The sequence below is a fragment of the Anomaloglossus baeobatrachus genome, chromosome 4 (assembly GCF_048569485.1).
Source record: "Anomaloglossus baeobatrachus isolate aAnoBae1 chromosome 4, aAnoBae1.hap1, whole genome shotgun sequence".
NCBI classification, from domain to species: domain Eukaryota; kingdom Metazoa; phylum Chordata; class Amphibia; order Anura; family Aromobatidae; genus Anomaloglossus; species Anomaloglossus baeobatrachus.
Genome location: NC_134356.1, coordinates 595,828,598 through 595,849,945, shown reverse-complemented (window position 1 = coordinate 595,849,945; position 21,348 = coordinate 595,828,598). Strand labels below are relative to the sequence as shown.

Genomic DNA, 21,348 nt, shown 5'->3' with positions numbered 1-21,348 from the left:
TGTTCTTTGACGTTCATGTACGTCAAAGACAGTGTCCCTGCCTTTGATGCGGGTATGCACACCAACTCGCATCTTTCACGGTAAATGATGGCTGATTTTAGGATTTAGCATGTTTTTCCTTTTTTTTTTTCTTGACATACATCCAAAAATGTAGAAATACTTCAAATGGCTCTCACTGAGGTGCCGACTCCCATCATTCGGTGAAGGAAGCCGACTTTGTGTTCTTGTTTCACAGACAATACTGTGGAGACACGGGGCTCAGTGGGTGCTCTCGTCCACTAAAACCCGCCGCCTTTAGAAAGACAGCGTGGCTCAGGGCTCATCCCAACTGAACGCCGGCCTCCTTAACCGTGGGCGTAACACTACTCAGACAACACAGGGTGAAGGAACCACAATAATTAGACTTTATTGGATCCCCAAACAATTAACGGCACATAACACATAACCAGCAAAACACACAAATGTAACAGGCAACAGAGTCTCACCCTTCCGCTGGCTCACCAGGGATTTAGAATGTCCATGCCTCACAGGTTCCAAGCTGTCTGAGGTCTGCAAAGTCTGTAACAGGTGACTGAACTGTCCCAACCTGAGTGTCCTCCTTAGGTAGTCCTGGTTTGATGTTAAAATCCTGGCAGCCGGAGTCGAAATCCCTAGGCTGTGGATATGGTCTCCAACCGGATCCGGAGTCCCTAGATTGAAGCCATAAGATATCCTGATCCTCTAGTCAGCTCCAAAGAGCTTAGACTGGATCCATCAGCATCCATCAACCTTCATCAACCCTGGTGGCTTAAAGAAGTCCCTTTTTATAGCCATAACCTTCCCTTAGGATACACTGTGTCCTCATCGATTGGTTGGACAAGATTGCTTCTCCCATTGGATGAATTTCAAGCTGCATGGATAATGTTCATTTAAATGATGTGCATAGAAAGACTGAGGGTGTACATGTAATCTGGGAGTCACCGACTAGACAATGGCTACTAACGTAATTACATTATCAATACACAACTACAATACAATGGTTGCTGGAAAAGTCTGGAGAACAATAATTCTAGCTTTCAGTGGCCAACACAATTACATTGAGTCAACAAGAGTCTTGTAAAAACAATGAGGGACTTCTCCCCCATTTATAGACAATCTATCATGCTGTCTGGCTGGATTTTAAGAAACTTTAACCCATGAGAGTACATGTCGTCACAAATACATCCAAGCATTTGCGATACTCGACAGAGTACCTGAGCACCCTGATGCTCAATCAAGTATTGAGCAGTGGCGAGCTCACCCGCTCATCACTGGTCATAACCCTTCTACTAAAATAAAAAAAACCTCCCTGGACCAGAACTACAGGTCTGTCTCTCACTTCCACTTCATCTCTAAGCTTCTGGAATGTTTGGTGCCCTCCTGACTAATCCGCTATCTATCAGATAATTCTCCGCTTGACCCTTTACAACCCAATTTCCGCTCCTTACACTCTACTGAACCTGCCCTTATTAAAGTAGATGATTTACTAACCGCTAAATCTAATGGTCACTACTCCCTGCTTATTCTCTTGGATTTCTCTGTAGCATTTCACACTGTGGACCACCAGCCCCTCCTCATTATGTGCTTCACTCTATAGGCCTTAATCAAACTTCTCTTTTTGTCCTCTACCTCTCTGATGGCTCAGTCATGGTATAATTTGTCTGCTGTTCTTCCTCTCCTCTTCCCCTTACTATTGGGGTTCCTTAGGGCTCAATACTAGACCCCCTCTTCTTCGGTTTATACACTGCCCCTTTGTACAAATCATAAGCAGATTTGGTTTATAGTACCATCTATATACTGATGACACCCAATTATACACCTCTTCTCCTGACCTTACCCCCACTGTTATACAAAATACAAGGGATTATCTGTCCGCTGTCTATAACATTGTCTTTCCTCCATCTAATACTGAATTTCTTCAAAATGGAACTTTTTTTTTTGTTTCCTCCCTCTACTAACCTACTTATACCCGATTTTATATATTTTTTGCAGTGGGTCAACCATAGCTTCCCCAAGCAGCACACTGTCTTGGGGTCATATTGACACAGATCTCTTCTTTACTCCCTATATCCAGTCATCCACTCGCTCATGTCCCCTACATCTAAAAAAAAAAAAAGTATCCAGAAGCCCACCTTTTCTCACATTTGAAACAGTAAAAACTCTTACTGGCTCTTATTTATTCTCGTCTGGACTACAGCAACTCTGATTAGTCTGCCTCTTGCCAAACTTTCTCTTTTCAAATCTGTCCTGAATGCAGCATCCAGGATCATATTTCTGTCCAGCTGCTACACCAATATCTCCACACTGTGCCAGTCATTGCACTGATTACCCATCTGGCACAGAGTGAAATATTGACTGAATGGACACCGGCGCTCACAGGCGAAGGATAGTGGGATGTGTGGATGAACTGGCTTTAAAAACCGGAGTAGGTAGCGTATACCTCAGGGAATTAGAAGAGGATTAGAGTTGGACTCTGGTGACAGAAGGGTAACTAATCGGAAGCCGTAGGTAGTAGACAGGTTCCGCGTGTATCCTGTTTGGAAGTGGTAAACACTGACCAGAAAATAGAATATAAAACTACCGCGCTACCAAGTAGAATGGGAAAAGGATGTGTAGGTATGATGCCTCAGGTTGGTAAAAATTTGTAGATACCAAACATGTATAGGTTTTACTTTTATCTAATGGGTTAAAAAAAATTCAGAATTTTGTCCAAATAAAGTGGCGCATTTTTTGCTCCATTTTCCGAGACCCGTAGCGTTCTCATTTTTCGGGATCTATGGCTCAGTGATGTCTTAATTTTTTGAGTCCCAAGCTGACTTTTTTTAACAGTACTATTTTTGCGCAAATGCTACGTTTTGATCGCCTGTTATTGCATTTTGTGCAAAATCTGTGGCGACCAAAAAACATAATCTTGGCGTTTGGATTTTTATTTTGCTGCTACGCCGTTTACCGATCACATTGATTGATATATTTTGATTATTTATGAATGTGGTGATACCAAATATGCGGATGTTTTTTTGTTTTTGTTTTTTTAACTATTTAATTTTCATTGGGGGTGAAAGGGGGGTGATTTGAACTTTTAGATTTGTTTTTTGTTTTTTTTTAGTTTTTAAAACTTTTTTTTTACACTTTTTTTTTATTTTATTTTACTAGTCACCATAGGGGACTATAAGAATGAGCAGTCTGATCAGTCATTCATTTTTCCCGATCAGAGCAGCACCGCTAAGATCGGGAGAAATGCTGTTGATCTGTAACCTGCAGTACTTGGTACTCTGTAACCTGCAGTACTTGGTTACAGGACCTGATTCTTGTGAGCTACAGGTGTCATCACATGACCCTGTGCTACCATGACAACCGTCGGATCCACGTGATCATGTCACATGACTTCCGGTGGAGGCCTGTGAGTATGTGATTACCGAGATCTCCATTAAAATGGCGCTGTCATATTTTTACAGTGCCATTTAAAGCGGTTAACAGGTACGGGTGGATAGCAATTGCAAGGCACACATGTCAGCTGTACAAATCAGCTGAAATGTGTGGATCCCCCCCAGCTGCCCGCGGCAGCCGGTGGGGATTAACACTATGACTGCAGGGACGTAATATTACTGCCCGTGGTCGTTAAGGGGTTAAGTGATTATTGCAACTCGTTTACTCCCCTATGTATAAATATCACAGATGTCATCATGGTATTATATGATATGATATATTACCCGCTTCAACTTGGTAACGACAGCCATCGTCCTTTGTTTTACATTTTGCGGAGGCCGAGAATTGTCAGCCAAGCTACAGTGGGAAACCTCACAGATGAGATTTACAAAGACAGCTCCATTTTTGATCTCGCCAGTAATAATATCTCGCAGCCTTTAGGCAAAGCTTTGTCCCTTTAAATAATTGAGTGGTATTGTTAAGTAGCGGCGTGGTAATGATGATACTTGTGCCTGGCTGCCAGCCCTGTCTCACCTCTGCTATCTGCTCCGCTGCATCTTGTCAGCCTCATAAAGGATCCTCAGTTCCTGCAGTAGGGAAGTGTTCAGCGCCGTCCTGCGGGAAAATCCTCTGTGCTCGAAATACAGTGTCGCCTTAGTTCACCTGTGAATAATAGTCTCATTGCTAGGCCTCTGGGACCTAGCTGTGGAAATGATAGATGGTACAAGAAATTCGAAGCTTCTTGGAATAGCCATGTGGCAAACCTGAAATCAGATGATTAAAGGAAGAATGTCTCCCCGAACCTTCGGTTTTATCTTGCCCACAGATTTGCATCGACTAACCTTTACAGACTGACTCTGACATTGATGCCGCGAAATGTCAGCTTGGTTCACAGGATTTTACCTTTTTTATGGGCTGATTTTAGACCCTAGATCCATTTGCTTATTTCTTTTTGCTGTTTAGTGGCCAAAACCTTCTCAGTCTCCTATGGTACAGCCACCCCATGGTTGAAAAAGACACAAGTCCATTAAGTTTCACCTTTCTCAACATTTAATTATACCACGTTCCAGTATCTGCAATTGTGGGGTGAGGATAAATCTGTAAGGTTAGTTTAAAGGGTGGTCTCCAGAAATATAAAAAAAAAATTCAAAAGGAAATGTAATTTATATATTTTAATTACCAAATTACACTTTTTTTTTTGCTTAGAGAGCTAATCAAATTAGTACATTAACATAGCCTGCTTACACTGACTGAAACCTGTCCTATGAAATGTGTGCCTGTGAGCAAGTGCAGTAGGATGTGTCACTCTTTTCCATCATGTGTAGAAAGATGTGCTCCCAGTGCATATTCTAATCTAATACTAGTAAGAAGAAACTGCTCACACTGCTGTACACTTTGTTTCAGATTTTTATCCCCACGCTCCTAATATCTCCAGTATTAGATTGGAAAAAGCAGAGTGAACAGCAGTGTGAGCAGTTTCTTCTTTTCTCAACACCTCTGGATTCTCCAGTATTAGATCAGAAAGACCTGGTGGACAGCAGCCTCATCTTACCTCAGTACCCTGGTATTTACAGTATTGGTTCAGATGGACATAGTTTTATTAGATTGAAAAAAAGCAGAGTGAACGGCAGTGTGTCCATCCTCTTATTTTCACAACACCTCTTGATTGTCCAGTATTATATCAGGAAGACATGGTGGACAGCAGTTTGAGCAGCCTCGTCTTACCTCATTACCCTGGTATCTCAAGTGTTAGATCAGATGGACATGGTGGACAACAGTGTAAGCAGCTTCTTCTTACCTCAGCACCTCTGGGGTTTGCTGTATTAGATCATAAATACAGGGTTGGCAGCAGTCTGATCAACCTCTTCTTTCCTTGTTTCTCTTGGTATCTCCAAAATTGTCAGCCAGGACAGGAATGTGAGCAGACTCTACTTACATCAGTATCTTCAGTATTAGATCAGAAAGGCAGGATGAACAGCAGTATGAGGAGCCTCTTCTCACTTCAGCTCCTATGGTATCTCCAGTATTAGAAGAAGCTTCTCAAACTGCTGTCCACCATGTCTGTCTGATCTAATACTGTAGATACCATTGGTGATGAGGTGAGACTGCTGTACACCCAGGCCTCTGTGACCTGCAGTTGCTGTGACCTGGAAATGTCTTGACAGTATATGGTATATACAGTCATGGCCGAAAGTGTTTGCACCCTTGAAATTGTTCCAGAAAATGAAGTACCCACCTATCAATAGTAGGGGGCCAAAGTCCCCTGGTAGTGAGCATGTGTGAACATCGCTCTGTTAACAGTCTATAACTCAGTATTCCCCAACTCCAGAGCCACCAGTGCCTGTTTTCCTGATATTGCACAGGTATTGGATTCATCACCTGTGCAGATTATTAAGTTATCACCTGTGCAATACTGAGGAAATCCTGAAAACATGCTCTGTTGGCGGCTTTTGAGGGCTGGAATTGGGGAACACTACTATGACTCCTATAGATATTTAATGCAGCAGTGCCGCACATGCTCAGTAAGGGAAATACAAGGAAGTGGTCGCATTGGTAAATCTCATGACTTCTTCATCTTGCATTATATATATATATATATATATATATATATATAATATATATATATATATATATATATAGATATATATAGATATATATAGATATATATAGATATATATATATATATATATATATATATATATATATATAGATATATATAGATATATATAGATATATATAGATATATATAGATATATATAGATATATATATAATATATACACACACACACATACCACTGCTGGTGTTTCTGCTTCACCTAAAGGAGGCCACCCGCTGCCCATAGTGGCATACATAACAAATGTCTGATTTTAGGAGATAAATGGCAGATTAGTTTTATTAGATTGAAAAAAAGCAGAGTGAACGGCAGTGTGTCCATCCTCTTATTTTCACAACACCTCTTGATTGTCCAGTATTATATCAGGAAGACATGGTGGACAGCAGTTTGAGCAGCCTCGTCTTACCTCATTACCCTGGTATCTCAAGTGTTAGATCAGATGGACATGGTGGACAACAGTGTAAGCAGCTTCTTCTTACCTCAGCACCTCTGGGGTTTGCTGTATTAGATCATAAATACAGGGTTGGCAGCAGTCTGATCAACCTCTTCTTTCCTTGTTTCTCTTGGTATCTCCAAAATTGTCAGCCAGGACAGGAATGTGAGCAGACTCTACTTACATCAGTATCTTCAGTATTAGATCAGAAAGGCAGGATGAACAGCAGTATGAGGAGCCTCTTCTCACTTCAGCTCCTATGGTATCTCCAGTATTAGAAGAAGCTTCTCAAACTGCTGTCCACCATGTCTGTCTGATCTAATACTGTAGATACCATTGGTGATGAGGTGAGACTGCTGTACACCCAGGCCTCTGTGACCTGCAGTTGCTGTGACCTGGAAATGTCTTGACAGTATATGGTATATACAGTCATGGCCGAAAGTGTTTGCACCCTTGAAATTGTTCCAGAAAATGAAGTACCCACCTATCAATAGTAGGGGGCCAAAGTCCCCTGGTAGTGAGCATGTGTGAACATCGCTCTGTTAACAGTCTATAACTCAGTATTCCCCAACTCCAGAGCCACCAGTGCCTGTTTTCCTGATATTGCACAGGTATTGGATTCATCACCTGTGCAGATTATTAAGTTATCACCTGTGCAATACTGAGGAAATCCTGAAAACATGCTCTGTTGGCGGCTTTTGAGGGCTGGAATTGGGGAACACTACTATGACTCCTATAGATATTTAATGCAGCAGTGCCGCACATGCTCAGTAAGGGAAATACAAGGAAGTGGTCGCATTGGTAAATCTCATGACTTCTTCATCTTGCATTATATATATATATATATATATATATATATATATATATATATATATATATATATATATATAGATATATAGATATATAGATATATAGATATATAGATATATAGATATATAGATATATAGATATATAGATATATAGATATATAGATATATAGATATATAGATATATAGATATAGATATATATATAGATATATATAGATATATATAGATATATATAGATATATATAGATATATATAGATATATATAGATATATATATAATATATACACACACACACATACCACTGCTGGTGTTTCTGCTTCACCTAAAGGAGGCCACCCGCTGCCCATAGTGGCATACATAACAAATGTCTGATTTTAGGAGATAAATGGCAGATTAGGGCATGATGACAACGATTACTATACAGTGCCCCCCTTCTAGTGATGAAGTTCTCCACCTTTGTGTTGCACGATAAGTTAAAGATTGGTAGAAGGCCATGAAAAGAGACGCTCCGACCCCTGATTTTAACTCCTTGTGTATAGTGACACAGGCTAGCGTTAGTGCGAGCCGTCAAAACTGACTTTTACTTCCCAGCATGAAAGTGGAGCAGCGGTACGAGCCACCGTCTCGGATAGTGAAAAACTGACATGTTTTGGAACATTTTCCTTGCGTGTAATTAGACTGTAGTCTCGACTCGCAGATCACTGCCTGTCTATATAAGCGAGTATGAAATTGCTTGTTTCCCTTCCAATTAAGTCACTGATTACAACATTTTATAATGTAATTAACTTGAACTGCGGATGAAACCAGAAATCACAAAGGCAGATTCCTCCCGAGCCAAAAGGTTCTTTCTATGCAATCCTGATTTTGTGGAGGTTTAATGGGAGGTATATCGGGGGCTTAAAGAGCCAGCAGCACAGATTTATGAATAAGCGCAAATCAATCAACCTTTTATTCACAGCTTCTTATGTATGCGTCATTTTTGTGTCACACTCTCTTGAAATCAAACCCATCTCCCCATTATGTGTTGTAGCCCTCAAGAAATCAATAAGGAAGAACTTGAGAACAGCAGCATGAGATGCGGCAGGAGACTTGCGAAAGACGGAGATGTAAGAGCGTTGAAAGGCTTTGCTTTTCTTTTTTTTTTTTTTTTCTCTCCAAATTACTGGCATTTATAGGAAATTGCTTTCCTGTTAATGGATTTTTACATTTGTTTCAGAAAGAGTTATTAAGTAATAGGCCCAGCCATTAGCTGGAGGTGTCATTTTTACTGTGATGGGTGAGATGTTGCTCAGTACGCTTTTGCTTTTGTAGTGTATGTGTTGGTATTCACAAGAACATGCGCTCAGAGGCACACACACTGCTGAATGATATATCTGTGTGTGTATAATACATGCATATATAATATAGCAAATTACAACCTACTAAAATGGGCCACATGTCATACCAGTCACATGGTGTCATGCACTGTCCAGATCCGCACTCGCAGATTACAACCATGGCATCTGATTCTGTTCACATTGCCGAGTCCGACAGGCAACCTGGTCTCTATAAGGCCATGTGTGCACTAGAAAGTGAATTTTTCTTAAGGAAAATCCAGACCCTCTTAAAGAATCCCGCACCTGCGATAAAAAACTGCAACAAACTCCGCAAGCGTTTTGCCGCCGATTTTCCACAAGTTGGTCCCTGCGGATTTTTACAATTATCTATGGCAAAAAAACGCAAGTACCTGCGGAAAAGGAGTGACATGCTCATTAATTCCGCAGCAGAAAATCCGCGGGTATAAACAAAAATGCCATGTGCGCACAGCATTTTTTTTAAAACCCATAGGATTTGCTGGGGAATGACTGCAGCAATGTTAGACACATTTTCTGCAAAAAATCCGAGGTAAATCCGCTGGGTGCGCACATAGCCTAAAGTGCTCAGCTCCGCTGGGCATCGGCTGAGTTGTTTCACTGCTCCCAGCCGTACAGGAGTTAATTCTTTTTGGAGCAGTGTGCAACTCTACTGAGAGCCAGGTTGCTGATCACCATACACAGCTGCTCCCTTCTATTAAAGGCTGGTAAGTGTAGTAGGAAATCCCCGAAGATAGCATCTGCGATCCCGGTCCCAGTGGTTGTCAGTTCATGGTGAACAGTTTTTTCTTTGTCGCTCCTAATTGGGAGACCCAGACAATTGGGTGTATAGCTACTGCCTCCGGAGGCCACACAAAGCATTACACTTAAAAGTGTAAGGCCCCTCCCCTTCTGCCTATACACCCCCCGTGGGATCACGGGTTCCTCAGTTTTCAAGCTTTGTGCGAAGGAGGCTGACATCCACGCATAGCTCCACTGTTTAGTCAGCAGCAGCTGCTGACTATGTCGGATGGAAGAAAAGAGGGCCCATACTAGGGCCCCCAGCATGCTCCCTTCTCACCCCACTCTTTGTCGGCGGTGTTTGTTAAGGTTGAGGTACCCATTGCGGGTACGGAGGCTGGAGCCCACATGCTGCATCCTTCCCCATCCCCCTTAGGGCTCTGGGTGAAGTGGGATTTTACCGGTCTCCAGGCACTGAGACCGTGCTCCATCCACAGCCCCTGGGATCTGCTGGACATGGAGCTGAGTATCGTCAGGGACATGGCCCTGCTACATTAAGGTACTCTGTGTCCCCGTGCAAATCGCGCACACACACACCAGCATTGCTGGGTGTGTTAGTGCGCCCGGGACAATAGCGCTGTGCGCGTGTGCCACACTATCTTCAGCTAGCTGAAGGAGTTAATGGTTTGGAAACGGTCGCGCCGGCCGCTGTTGTCAGTTTTAACTGCGGCGCGGCTGGGACTTGTGGTTCGCCGGGGACTTCCGCGCTCGCCGTGCATATTTGACGGCCGCGCTTACTACTACAGTCCCCGGCTTTTTCCGGCCTAGTTCGTTTCGTTCCCGCCCCCAGGCCTGCCAGTCAGAGTGGGGGCGGGACGCTGTGCAGAACGTCAGCGCCGAGGGCTGGAGTTTACTTTACATACTCCAGCCCTCACACTGAACACAGTGAGACGCTGGTTTCCCGCTCTTCATCTGAGGCACGCCCACGGTCCGCCCCTCTTCACTGAACGCCGGCAGCCATTCCTGACGTGCTGTTTGAGCTGGAGAAGGGGAGACAAGTTATGGGAGACCCAGGCACGGGATTCTAGCGACCACACACCCGCTTTCAGCGGGCGGTAAGCGACACCTCTGGTGCCTACCCCACTTGTGCTGCAGTGTTCATTTGTATTTTTATGCTATACATTGCACTGTACTGGCGCTGGTAATTCTTCACTATATACCCTCTTGGATTGCTCTGAGACAACAGCATGTCGTCCGCAAAACCAAGGGTGCCAAGGCACAGGCTTTCTATGCTGCCTGTACCGCATGTGGGGCTACTCTACCGGCAGGTTCCACTGACCCCCATTGTGTGCAGTGCTCAGCCCCTGTGGCACTTGTTCGGCCGGGGCCTCTGCTAGAGGTGACCCAGGGAGAACCACCTGTGAATACTGTCCAGGTGACGGGGACAGAGTTTGCAGCTTTGCTGATAGATTATCCGTGACTATGACTAAAATCCTAGAAACTTTGCAGTCTAGACCAGTAACGCAGACCATGGGCACGGTTGAATCACTGTCCCCTGGTCCCCCTCATTTGGAACAGCTCCGGGCTCCGGAGGTGTCCCATGCATTCCAGGGTGACGGCTCTGACACGGACGACAGTCCCAGACAGCCTAAGAGAGCTCGCTATGAGCGGCCCCCTACATCATATCACTGGTCAGGCTCTCAGCAGGAGGATTCTCTGTGTGATGAGCCGGAAATAGCTGATCAGGATTTTGATCCCGAGATACTCCTGATGGTGACGCCATAGTGAACAATCTTATCGCGTCCATCAATAAAGTGTTGGATATTTCTCCCCCAGCTCCTCAAGTGGAGGAGTCAGCTTCACAGGAGAAATTCCATTTCAGATTTCCCAAGCGGAAATTAAGTATTTTTCTGGACCATTCTGTCTTTAGAGAGTCAGTCCAGAAACACCACGCTTATCCAGATAAGCGTTTCTCCAAACGGCTTAAGGATACACGTTATCCCTTTCCTCCTGATGTGGTCAAGAGCTGGACCCAGTGTCCCAAGGTGGATCCCCCTATCTCCAGGCTTGCGGCTAGATCCATAGTTGCAGTGGAGGATGGGGCTGCACTTAAAGATGCCACTGACAGACAGATGGAGCTCTGGTTGAAATCCATCTATGAGGCTATCGGCGCGTCGTTTGCTCCTGCATTCGCAGCCGTATGGGCACTCCAAGCTATTTCAGCTGGTCTGGCACAGATTGACACGGTCACACGTACATCTGTTCCGCAGGTGGCATCCTTAACCTCTCAAATGTCTGCATTGGCGTCTTACGCGATTAATGCTGTCCTGGACTCTACGAGCCGTACGGCAGTGGCATCTGCTAACTCCGTGGTTTTACGCAAAGGGAATGGAAAGCAGATTCTGCTTCCAAAAAATGTTTAACCAGTTTGCCATTTTCTGGTGACCGGCTGTTTGGTGAGCGCTTGGATGAAATCATAAAACAGTCCAAGGGTAAGGATTCATCCTTACCTCAGCCCAGACAAGACAAACCCCAACAGAGGATGGGACAGTCGGGGTTTCGGTCCTTTCGAGGTTCGGGCAGGTCCCAATTATCCTCGTCCAAAAGGACTCAAAAGGATCAGAGGAGTTCAGATTCTTGGCGGGCTCAGTCACGCCCAAAAAAGACAGCCGGAAGACCCGCTACCAAGGCGGCTTCCTCATGACTTCCGGTCTCCTCCCTCCGCATCCTCGGTTGGTGGCAGGCTCTCCCGCTTTGGCGACATTTGGCTGCCACAGGTCCAAGACCGTTGGGTGAGAGACATTCTGTCTCACGGGTACAGGATAGAGTTCAGTTCTCGTCCTCCACCTCGATTCTTCAGAACGTCTCTGCCTCCCGACCGAGCCGATGCTCTCCTGCAGGCGGTGTGCACTCTAAAGGCGAAAGGAGTGGTGATCCCTGTTCCTCTTCAAGAGCAAGGTCACGGTTTTTACTCCAATTTGTTTGTGGTACCAAAAAAGGACGGGTCTTTCCGTCCCGTTCGGGACCTAATGCTTCTCAACAACCACGTGGGAACCAGACGGTTCCGGATGGAATCCCTCCGATCCGTCATCGCCGCAATGTCTCAAGGAGATTTCCTAGCATCGATAGACAGCAAGGATGCTTATCTCCACGTACCGATTGCTCCAGAGCATCAGCGTTTTCTACGCTTCGTTATAGGAGACGAACACCTTCAGTTCGTAGCCCTGCCTTTTGGTCTGGCGACAGCCCCACGGGTCTTCACCAAAGTCATGGCAGCTGTAGTTGCAGTCCTACACTCTCAGGGACACTCCGTGATCCCTTACTTAGACGATCTGCTGGTCGAGGCGCCTTCTCAAGAGGCATGCCAACACAGCCTGAACGTGGCGCTGGAGGCCCTCCAGGGTTTCGGGGGGATCATCAACTTTTCCAAGTCGAATCTAACCCCGACCCAGTCGATAACATATCTTGGCATGGAGTTTCATACTCTCTCAGCGGTAGTGAAGCTTCCGCTTGTCAAATAGCGTTCATTGCAGACAGGGGTGCAATCTCTCCTTTACGGTCAGTCACACCCCTTGAGACGCCTCATGCACTTCCTAGGGAAGATGGTGGCAGCAATAGGGGCACTCCCTTTCGCGCAGTTTCATCTGCGTCCACTACAATGGGACATTCTCCGCCAATGGGACGGGAGGTCGAGGTCCCTCGACAGCAACGTCTCTCTCTCTCAGGCGGCCAAGGATTCTCTTCGATGGTGGCTGCTTCCCACCTCATTGTCGAAAGGGAAATCCTTCCTACCCCCCTCCTGGGCGGTAGTGACGACAGATGCGAATCTGTCAGGGTGGGGAGAAGTCTTTCTCCACCACAGGGCTCAAGGTATGTGGACTCAGCAAGAGTCCACTCTTCAGATCAACGTTCTGGAGATCAGAGCACTGTATCTTGCTCTACAAGCCTTCCAGCAGTGGCTGGAAGGCAAGCAGATCCGTATTCAGTCGAACAACTCCACAGCGGTGGCATACATCAACCACCAAGGAGGAATTCGCAGTCGGCAAGCCTTCCAGGAAGTCCGGCGGATTCTGACGTGGTGGAAGACACGGCTTCCACCATATCCGCAGTTCACATCCCAGGCGTGGATAACTGGGAAGCAGACTTCCTCAGTCGCCAGGGTATGGACGCAGGGGAATGGTCTCTTCACCCGGACGTGTTTCAAGAGATCTGTCGCCGCTGGGGGATGCCGGACGTCCACCTAATGGCGTCTCGGCACAACAACAAGGTCCCAGTTTTCATGGCATGGTCTCACGATCACCGAGCTCTGGCGGCAGACGCCTTAGTTCAAGATTGGTCGCAGTTCCGGCTTCCTTATATGTTTCCACCTCTGGCTCTGTTGCCCAGAGTGCTGCGCAAGATCAGGTCCGACTGCCGCCGCGCCATCCTCGTCGCACCAGACTGGCCAAGGAGGTCGCGGTACCCGGATCTGTGGCACCTCGCGGTAGGCCAACCGTGGGCACTACCAGACCGACCAGACTTGCTGTCTCAAGGGCCATTTTTCCATCAGAATTCTGCGGCCCTGAACCTGACTGTGTGGCCATTGAGTCCTGGATCCTAGCGGGTTCAGGATTGTCTCAAGAGGTCATTGCCACCATGAGACAGGCCAGACAACCTACCTCCACCAAGATATACCACAGGACGTGGAAAATATTCTTGTCTTGGTGCTCTGCTCAGGGAGTCTCTCCCTGGCCATTTAGTTTGCCTACTTTTCTTTCCTTCCTGCAATCCGGGTTGGAAAAAGGTTTGTCGCTCAGCTCCCTCAAGGGGCAAGTCTCAGCGCTATCTGTATTTTTTCAGAAGCGCCTAGCACGACTTCCTCAGGGACGCACGTTCCTGCAAGGGGGCTGTCATATCGTCCCTCCTTACAAGCAGCCGTTAGAGCCCTGGGATCGGAACAGGGTTCTAATTGTTCTTCAGAAGCTGCCTTTCGAGCCTAGGAGGGATGTTTCCCTTTCTCGCCTTTCACAGAAAGTGGCCTTTCTAGTAGCGGTCACGTCTCTCCGGAGAGTGTCCGAGCTAGCAGCGCTGTCATGCAAATCTCCCTTCCTGGTGATTCACCAGGACAAGGTGGTCTTGCGACCTATTCCGGAGTTTCTCCCTAAGGTGGTATCCCCGTTTCATCTTAATCAGGATATCTCCTTGCCTTCCTTGTGCCCTCATCCAGTTCATCAATGTGAAAAGGATTTGCATTGTTGGATCTCGTGAGAGCGCTCAGGATCTACATTTCCCGCACGGCGCCCCTGCACCGCTCGGATGCACTCTTTGTCCTTGTCGCTGGTCAGCGCAAAGGGTCGCAAGCTTCCAAATTCACCCTAGCTCGGTGGATCAAGGAACCAATTCTTGAAGCCTACCGTTCTGCTCGGCTTCCGGTTCCCTCAGGGCTGAAGGCCCATTCTACCAGAGCCGTGGGTGCGTCCTAGGCATTACGACACCAGGCTACGGCTCAGCAGGTGTGCCAGGCGACTACCTGGTCGAGTCTGCACCCTTTTACCAAACACTATCAAGTGCATACCTACGCTTCGGCGGACGCCAGCCTAGGTAGACAAGTCCTTCAGGCGGCGACGGCCCACCTGTAGGGTAGGGCTGTTTTTACGGTCCTATCACGAGGGGTTATTATACCCACCCAGGGACTGCTTTTGGACGTCCCAATTGTCTGGGTCTCCCAATTAGGAGCGACAAAGAAGAAGGGAATTTTGTTTACTTACCGTAAATTCCTTTTCTTCTAACTCCAATTGGGAGACCCAGCACCCGCCCTGTTTGCTTAGGGATTTTTGTTGGTTCGGGTACACATGTTGTTCATGTTGACTGGTTTCGGTTCTCCGATGTTCCTTCGGATTGAATTTGTTCTTAAACCGGTTATTGGCTTTCCTCCTTCTTGCTTTGGCACTAAAACTGAGGAACCCGTGATCCCACGGGGGGTGTATAGGCAGAAGGGGAGGGGCCTTACACTTTTAAGTGTAATGCTTTGTGTGGCCTCCGGAGGCAGTAGCTATACACCCAATTGTCTGGGTCTCCCAATTGGAGCTAGAAGAAAAGGAATTTACGGTAAGTAAACAAAATTCCCTTCTTTGCTGCTTGGTGTGAACGTTCCCCTGTTGTGAGTTTATTCCCTACCCTTTTCTTTATTCCTCTGTACATTGTTTTTTAAATTGTGCCACCCAAAACAGGATCCTATATGCTAGATGTGGCCTTACAAGTGATTCATAGAGGTAATAATACATTTTGAGAAAAGTATTTTCTTTTTATACACCCTAAAATCTTGTTTGCTTTTGCAGCTGCTGCTTGACATTGAGTGCTTCTGCTCAACTTATTTGTAACCAGAATCCCCAAGTCCTTCTGTTCTGTAGTCACGAGTTTACTTCAATTTAATGTATATGCAGTTATAGGATTACTCTCGTCCTAGGTGCATTAAGTTACATTTATCAACATTAAACCCCATCTGCCATGTGTTTTCCCATGCAGAGATCTAAAAAAACGGAGTTCGCTATGATTACCATAAAATCCGAATTGTCATTTATGGTTTGGACCCTTCTTTATCGCGAGAGGATAGCTACTATTATTATTATTGGGTTTTAGTATGTGGACTTGGTTTTGCATTTACGAAATTTGCATTGAATTTGAGCTCTAAGAAGGAAAGAGACTATACAAGTGAAATATGACGTCTGTGGTATAATGAGGTTTCTGGGTTTATCATTGCTCATCATATCCTCCTTACACAATATCCCCAGTGTACGCGTTCTTGCATCTTGTAGAAAATATGCAGACCGGGTAGGACGAGACGTCTGGTGTTGGAGTTGCCGTTCATGGTTCACTTATCAGAATATTGATTTTATAAGGACGATAAATGATGGTCTGACAGATATGGGTCACTGGGGCTGTACATGCCTGTCCAGGACGTCTGCTCCCATCGACCTGACCTCAAATGTAGCTGACTGCCAGGACAAGTTGTGTATATAGTGTCTCCGTTCTTGCACAGAAACCGGGAGATGAAACCCTTCATCCAGTACTAACAAGCAGATTCCAGCAGGGAATCAATGCCGTATCTCCATTCTCTAGCCCAGTATATAGTGGGATGTGACAGCCGCCTTTGTGTGTTTGTGCGTCTTGTGTGAAGGTCATAATCTGCATTGTGCTGCTATTATTACATTATTGTAATGCCATTGCTTTTCTTAAAGCACATTCATTCAATATAAATATCCCATATTCTGCTCTGTAATAATGATATATTATACTCAGATTGTGTACATTTGCCATATATTAATCTAAAATGAGGGCTGTTCTTACCTCCAAGACGTGCAGCATGTAAATTGTATGGTCTCCTGTTATGGATTACGAAAATCCTATTTATGTGTTAGAAAGACATTATAAACTTAAAGCACCACTCCGATAGGTTTTTTTTTTTTATTTAACCTCTGGAGTGTTATTACTATGGTCTGTTCCCTGTTCCTGGTAATATACTTTCAAGCCATCAGCTCCTTCCCGAGCCGCTCTGGTCTAGATCCGCCATCTTGTGATCTCACCTTCTGAGCCGCCTGCCAGCCTCCACCCAGGCTTCACATCACAGGCACACCTGCATTTACATAGCACCCCTGCACTGGTAACCTCCATGGCAAGGCCTTGAGAAAGGCTCAAGTAAAGCTGAAATGGCTTAAAGAGGTGGTTCACGAATTATTTTTCCAAACCACATCAATATAATGTTAAGAAACAAGGTTCCTGCCAATAGTGCCTGTGAGCAGCGCTATCGTGATCTGCTCATCCCCTTCTCGTGACCTCTGGGATTTGGTGATGTCACGTCAACTTCCACTTAACCTATCACCGCGGCTGGCCCTGGTCTCCATAAGTGATTGGGCTGTGGGTGGCGTTTCACCGCTTGTCACAGCCCAGAATTTTGCATGCTTTCTCCTTCACTGCAGAGTGCCGCAAGCAGGATCGATGCTGGGCTATGACGAGCGGTGAAACCCCGCCCACAGCCAATCACTCAGGTAGACTGGGGGCGGCCTCAGTGATGTCAGGTCAACTGGAAGTTAACGTGACATCACCGGATCTCAGAGGTCAGAGTCCGGGAGGTTCACGAGAAGGGAATGAACGAACCACAATAGCGCCGCTCAGAGGCGCTATTCGCAAGACAAGGTATTTAAGAGAAGCCTTGTTTCTCAACAGTATATCGATGTGGCTTGGTAAAAGTAGTGAACCACCCCTTTAAACTTGAATTACCTAGAAATAAGTAAACAATCATTTGTTCTAAATTCTTCACACCTTTCTGCGCGAGTGCCTAAGTTACTCTATAAATCTACACACCTTCAGAGTGACTGGAAGTTAGAGGTAATGATCACTAGCTCTCAATGTAAGTGTATGAAGGGTTCATTCAGGCCCTCAAAAACTTCCATTGAGAGGTGGCCTCCAGCTCGCCCAGAAAATACTGGAGCAATCCGACAGGTTACAAACTGCAGCAGAAAGCGGAGTGGCGCCAATAACAGAAGGTGACGGAGGCTGGTGAGTATTCTGGAACTTAAGCGGGCTTTACTCGCTACAACAAATCTAACGATGTGTCGGCGGGGTCACGTTGTAAGTGACGCACATACGGCATCGTTAGTGTTGTTGTAACGTGTGACAGCTACGTGCGATTGCAATTCAACGTAAAACCGTTCATCGCATACACGTCGTTCATTTCCTTAAAATTGCACGTCGGGTTGTTCAATGTTTCCGAGGTACCACACATCGCAGTGAGTGACACCCCAGGAACGATGAACAGATCTTACCTGCGTCCCGCGGCTCCCACCGGCAATGCGGAAGAAAGGAGGTGGGCGGGATGTTTACGTCCCGCTCATCTCCGCCCCTCCGATTCTATTGGCCGGCTGCCGCGTGACGTCGCTGTGACGCCGAATGTCCCTCCCACTCCAGGAAGTGGACGTTCGCCGCCCACATCGAGGTCGTATGGACGGGTAAGTATGTGTGACGGGAAATAATCGTATAATCGTTTGTGCGCCACGGTCAACAAATTGAACGTGCCACACATACGATGGGGGCGAGTACGATCGCATACGAGATCATATGTGATATCGTAAGGTGTAAAGCAGGCTTTACATTATTGATTCCACTCCTGCGGTGAAATAAATAAGTGGTGCTTCAAAGGGAATCGATCATCAGGATTGACCACTAGAAGGTATGAGGAGCGTCTTATCAGCTTCTAGCTAATACCCTCTTTAATGATGCAGGTATCACTATAATTAAATTAATTGAACTCACCCCATGAATCAGCTCACCCCGGTCGTATCTCTGTGGGTGCTGATCGAACTGCTAACTAGCATTACAACGGTGGGGAAAAAATGCATACTGGACATTCACTTGTAAGTAAAAATCTTCATTGTTTTAGATCCACTAACATGTTACTCGTGCTGACTGGATGCGTACATGCTGACACGTTTTAGGTGTTAAACATGCCCTTAGTAATAGAGAGATCATTATTTAATGTGCAACCAATTTGAAGGCATCCTGTAATGTAAAAAGAAACTCACTATCAACCTGCAGATACGGGGTTAATCTGCAGGTTAATGGCGCTCTGAAGCTGCCCGCCTACTGAACTGAGAGCATTGCTGCAGCGAGGAAATGAGCTTTTCTTATGGCATTGGCTTTTAGTGAAAGGGATGCATGCGCCGTGGTCTGTGGCGTCAGCCACCTTTAAAACAGTCCTTGCATCTTCCGGATGTCTGATTTATCAGAAGTAGGTGACAGCAAAGTGGCCACAGATTGGCTGCATATGTCACGTGAGCTCTGGGAGAGCTGGCACCTACACAGCTGGAATGGCATCCGAACCAAAGGAGAGTATAAGCATTATTATATTATAAGGGTGAAACATGGTGATTGAGAAGGGGTTGTCTGAGTAATGGCCAACCCCTGTAGCTCCACTGCTACCTCCCTCCTGTCAGCTACTTGACTAAACAGCTATGTATCCTGCAAAATCGGTGCCCACCTTTCACTTCTACCAGAATAGCTCTCCTAATCATTGCTCTCACTCACTTTCCTGAGCTGTTTGCTTATTCAAAGTCCCTTTTATCTCTATACCTGACTGCCATTCGGTACCAGGATAAGATCCTGAGACCTATTGTGAGACCATATGCCGATGCAGTTGGCCCTGGGTTCCTTCTGATGCATGAAAATGTTAGGCCTCATGTGGCTTAAGTGTGTGAGCAGTTAGTGCATGATGAAGGCATTGATGCTATAGACTGGCCTTGCCCGCTCCCAAGACCTGAATCCAATCAAGGACATGTGGGACATCATGTCTCACTCCATCCACCAGCGCCACGTTGCACCCAGACTCGCCAGGTGTTAACTGATGCTTTAATCCAGGTCTGGGAGAAGATCCCTCAGGAGAGAAAAAATCCGCTGCCTCAGGAGCATTCCTAGGCGTTGAAAGGAGGTCACACAGGTACATGGAGGCTACCACACACACTACTGGGCCTCATTTCCTTGTCTTGAGGCATTTCCCCTGAGGTTGGATCAGCCAATAATTTGATTTTCCACTTTTGATTTTGAGTATCATTCCAAATCCAGACCTCCATTGGATATTAATTTTGATTTACATTTATCATTTTTATTTCGAATTGTTCTCAGCACATTTTACTATGTAAAGAAGAAAGATTTGCAACTGCAATATTTCATTTGAGATCTAGGATCTGGTATTTTAGTGTTAGTGTTTAGTGTGTGTATATATGTGTATGGGGCACGAGCAGAACAATTGCCCTGCAAATGAGTGTGGATAGGGACAAAAAAAAAAATCATTGGATCCTCCTTATTTTTGATAACCAATGCATTTAAAGCAGACGGCCCTCAGCTGTCCGCTTTACGTTGGCTGCTTATCAAAAATAGGGAGGATCCCACTCCATTTTTTTAAAAAAATCATTTATTTATAAATAAGTTAAAAAGCAGACAGCTGGGGGATGGGATTATTGGGCTGGGAAAGCCCATGGTTATTTAGCCCTTCCCAGCCTAAAAATAGCATCCCACAACCGCCTCAGAAGTAGAACATCTATTAGATGCACCAATTTTGGTGCTTTGTATTGCTGTTGCCAATTTGGCCTGGTGTGGTAGCAATCGAGTTAATGTTTTTGTTGTTTGTCGTCTGTGATTTGACAGTTGTAATGAAACCCAGGGGTTAGTAATGGATAGGTGTGTATCAGACACCCCCATTACTAACCTTGAAAGTGTACAGTAAAAAAAAAACACAAACTCTTTCCAGTGGGTATTTGGATAAAGACTCACCCAAACTCCCTTGTTCACCAATTAATCAATCTAATCTAATCTATCTAATATAAAGCTGAGTTTATGTGTGTGTGTGTGTGTGTGTGTGTGTGTGTGTGTGTGTGTCCACTAAAGGAATCTGCAGTGTTAATTTTACATTCACGAAATTTTGCATAGACACCTCATTTGACTCAGGGAACGTCATAACTATGCTTTGAGGGCACATCTCAACCATGCACTTGACAGTTTTCTACCCCCCAAACAATGCTTACTGTTTGAATGTGTGAAGTAATGTTGACTGTTTTGACAGCCTGGATATTAGGTGGCTTATAGTAACCAATCACTGCTCTTCTTCTATTGTGCTACATGTCATTAATAGGACCTCTGATTGGTTACTATAGGGAACAAAGACATGCTTAGTATAAGACATCTTGTTTGTCAGTTAATATGATTCGGTGGGCGAGAGAGATTTGGTTATTAGCCCGGGCAATGGTGAGTACTACAGCTAGTTAAAAACAATCCTCAAAGTTCCAACATAACCAATAGTGTAATATCCCATTATGTCCATCAAATCATATGGAGCCTAGTTCTTAGAACGAGGCTCCATAGGTCACTCCTGGTTAGCGGCAGGCACGGAATTTTTCATGCTCATGAGAACTGCCTACCTGCCGCTGACTGCGAGTGACCTATGTAGTTT

General features: G+C 45.5%; 1 protein-coding gene across 4 annotated transcripts in view; it reads left to right on the top strand.

Annotated features, from left to right (window-relative positions):
• The window catches only part of GMCL1 (germ cell-less 1, spermatogenesis associated), a 188,552-nt gene that overhangs the window by 156,867 nt on the left and 10,337 nt on the right, over window positions 1–21,348 (top strand). For all 4 annotated transcript variants that reach the window (XM_075346157.1, XM_075346160.1, XM_075346159.1 and 1 more), the window contains exon 12: window positions 8,330–8,405. In XM_075346157.1, the coding sequence (XP_075202272.1) occupies window positions 8,330–8,405 (76 nt within the window). The remainder of the gene's footprint in view (window positions 1–8,329; window positions 8,406–21,348) is intronic.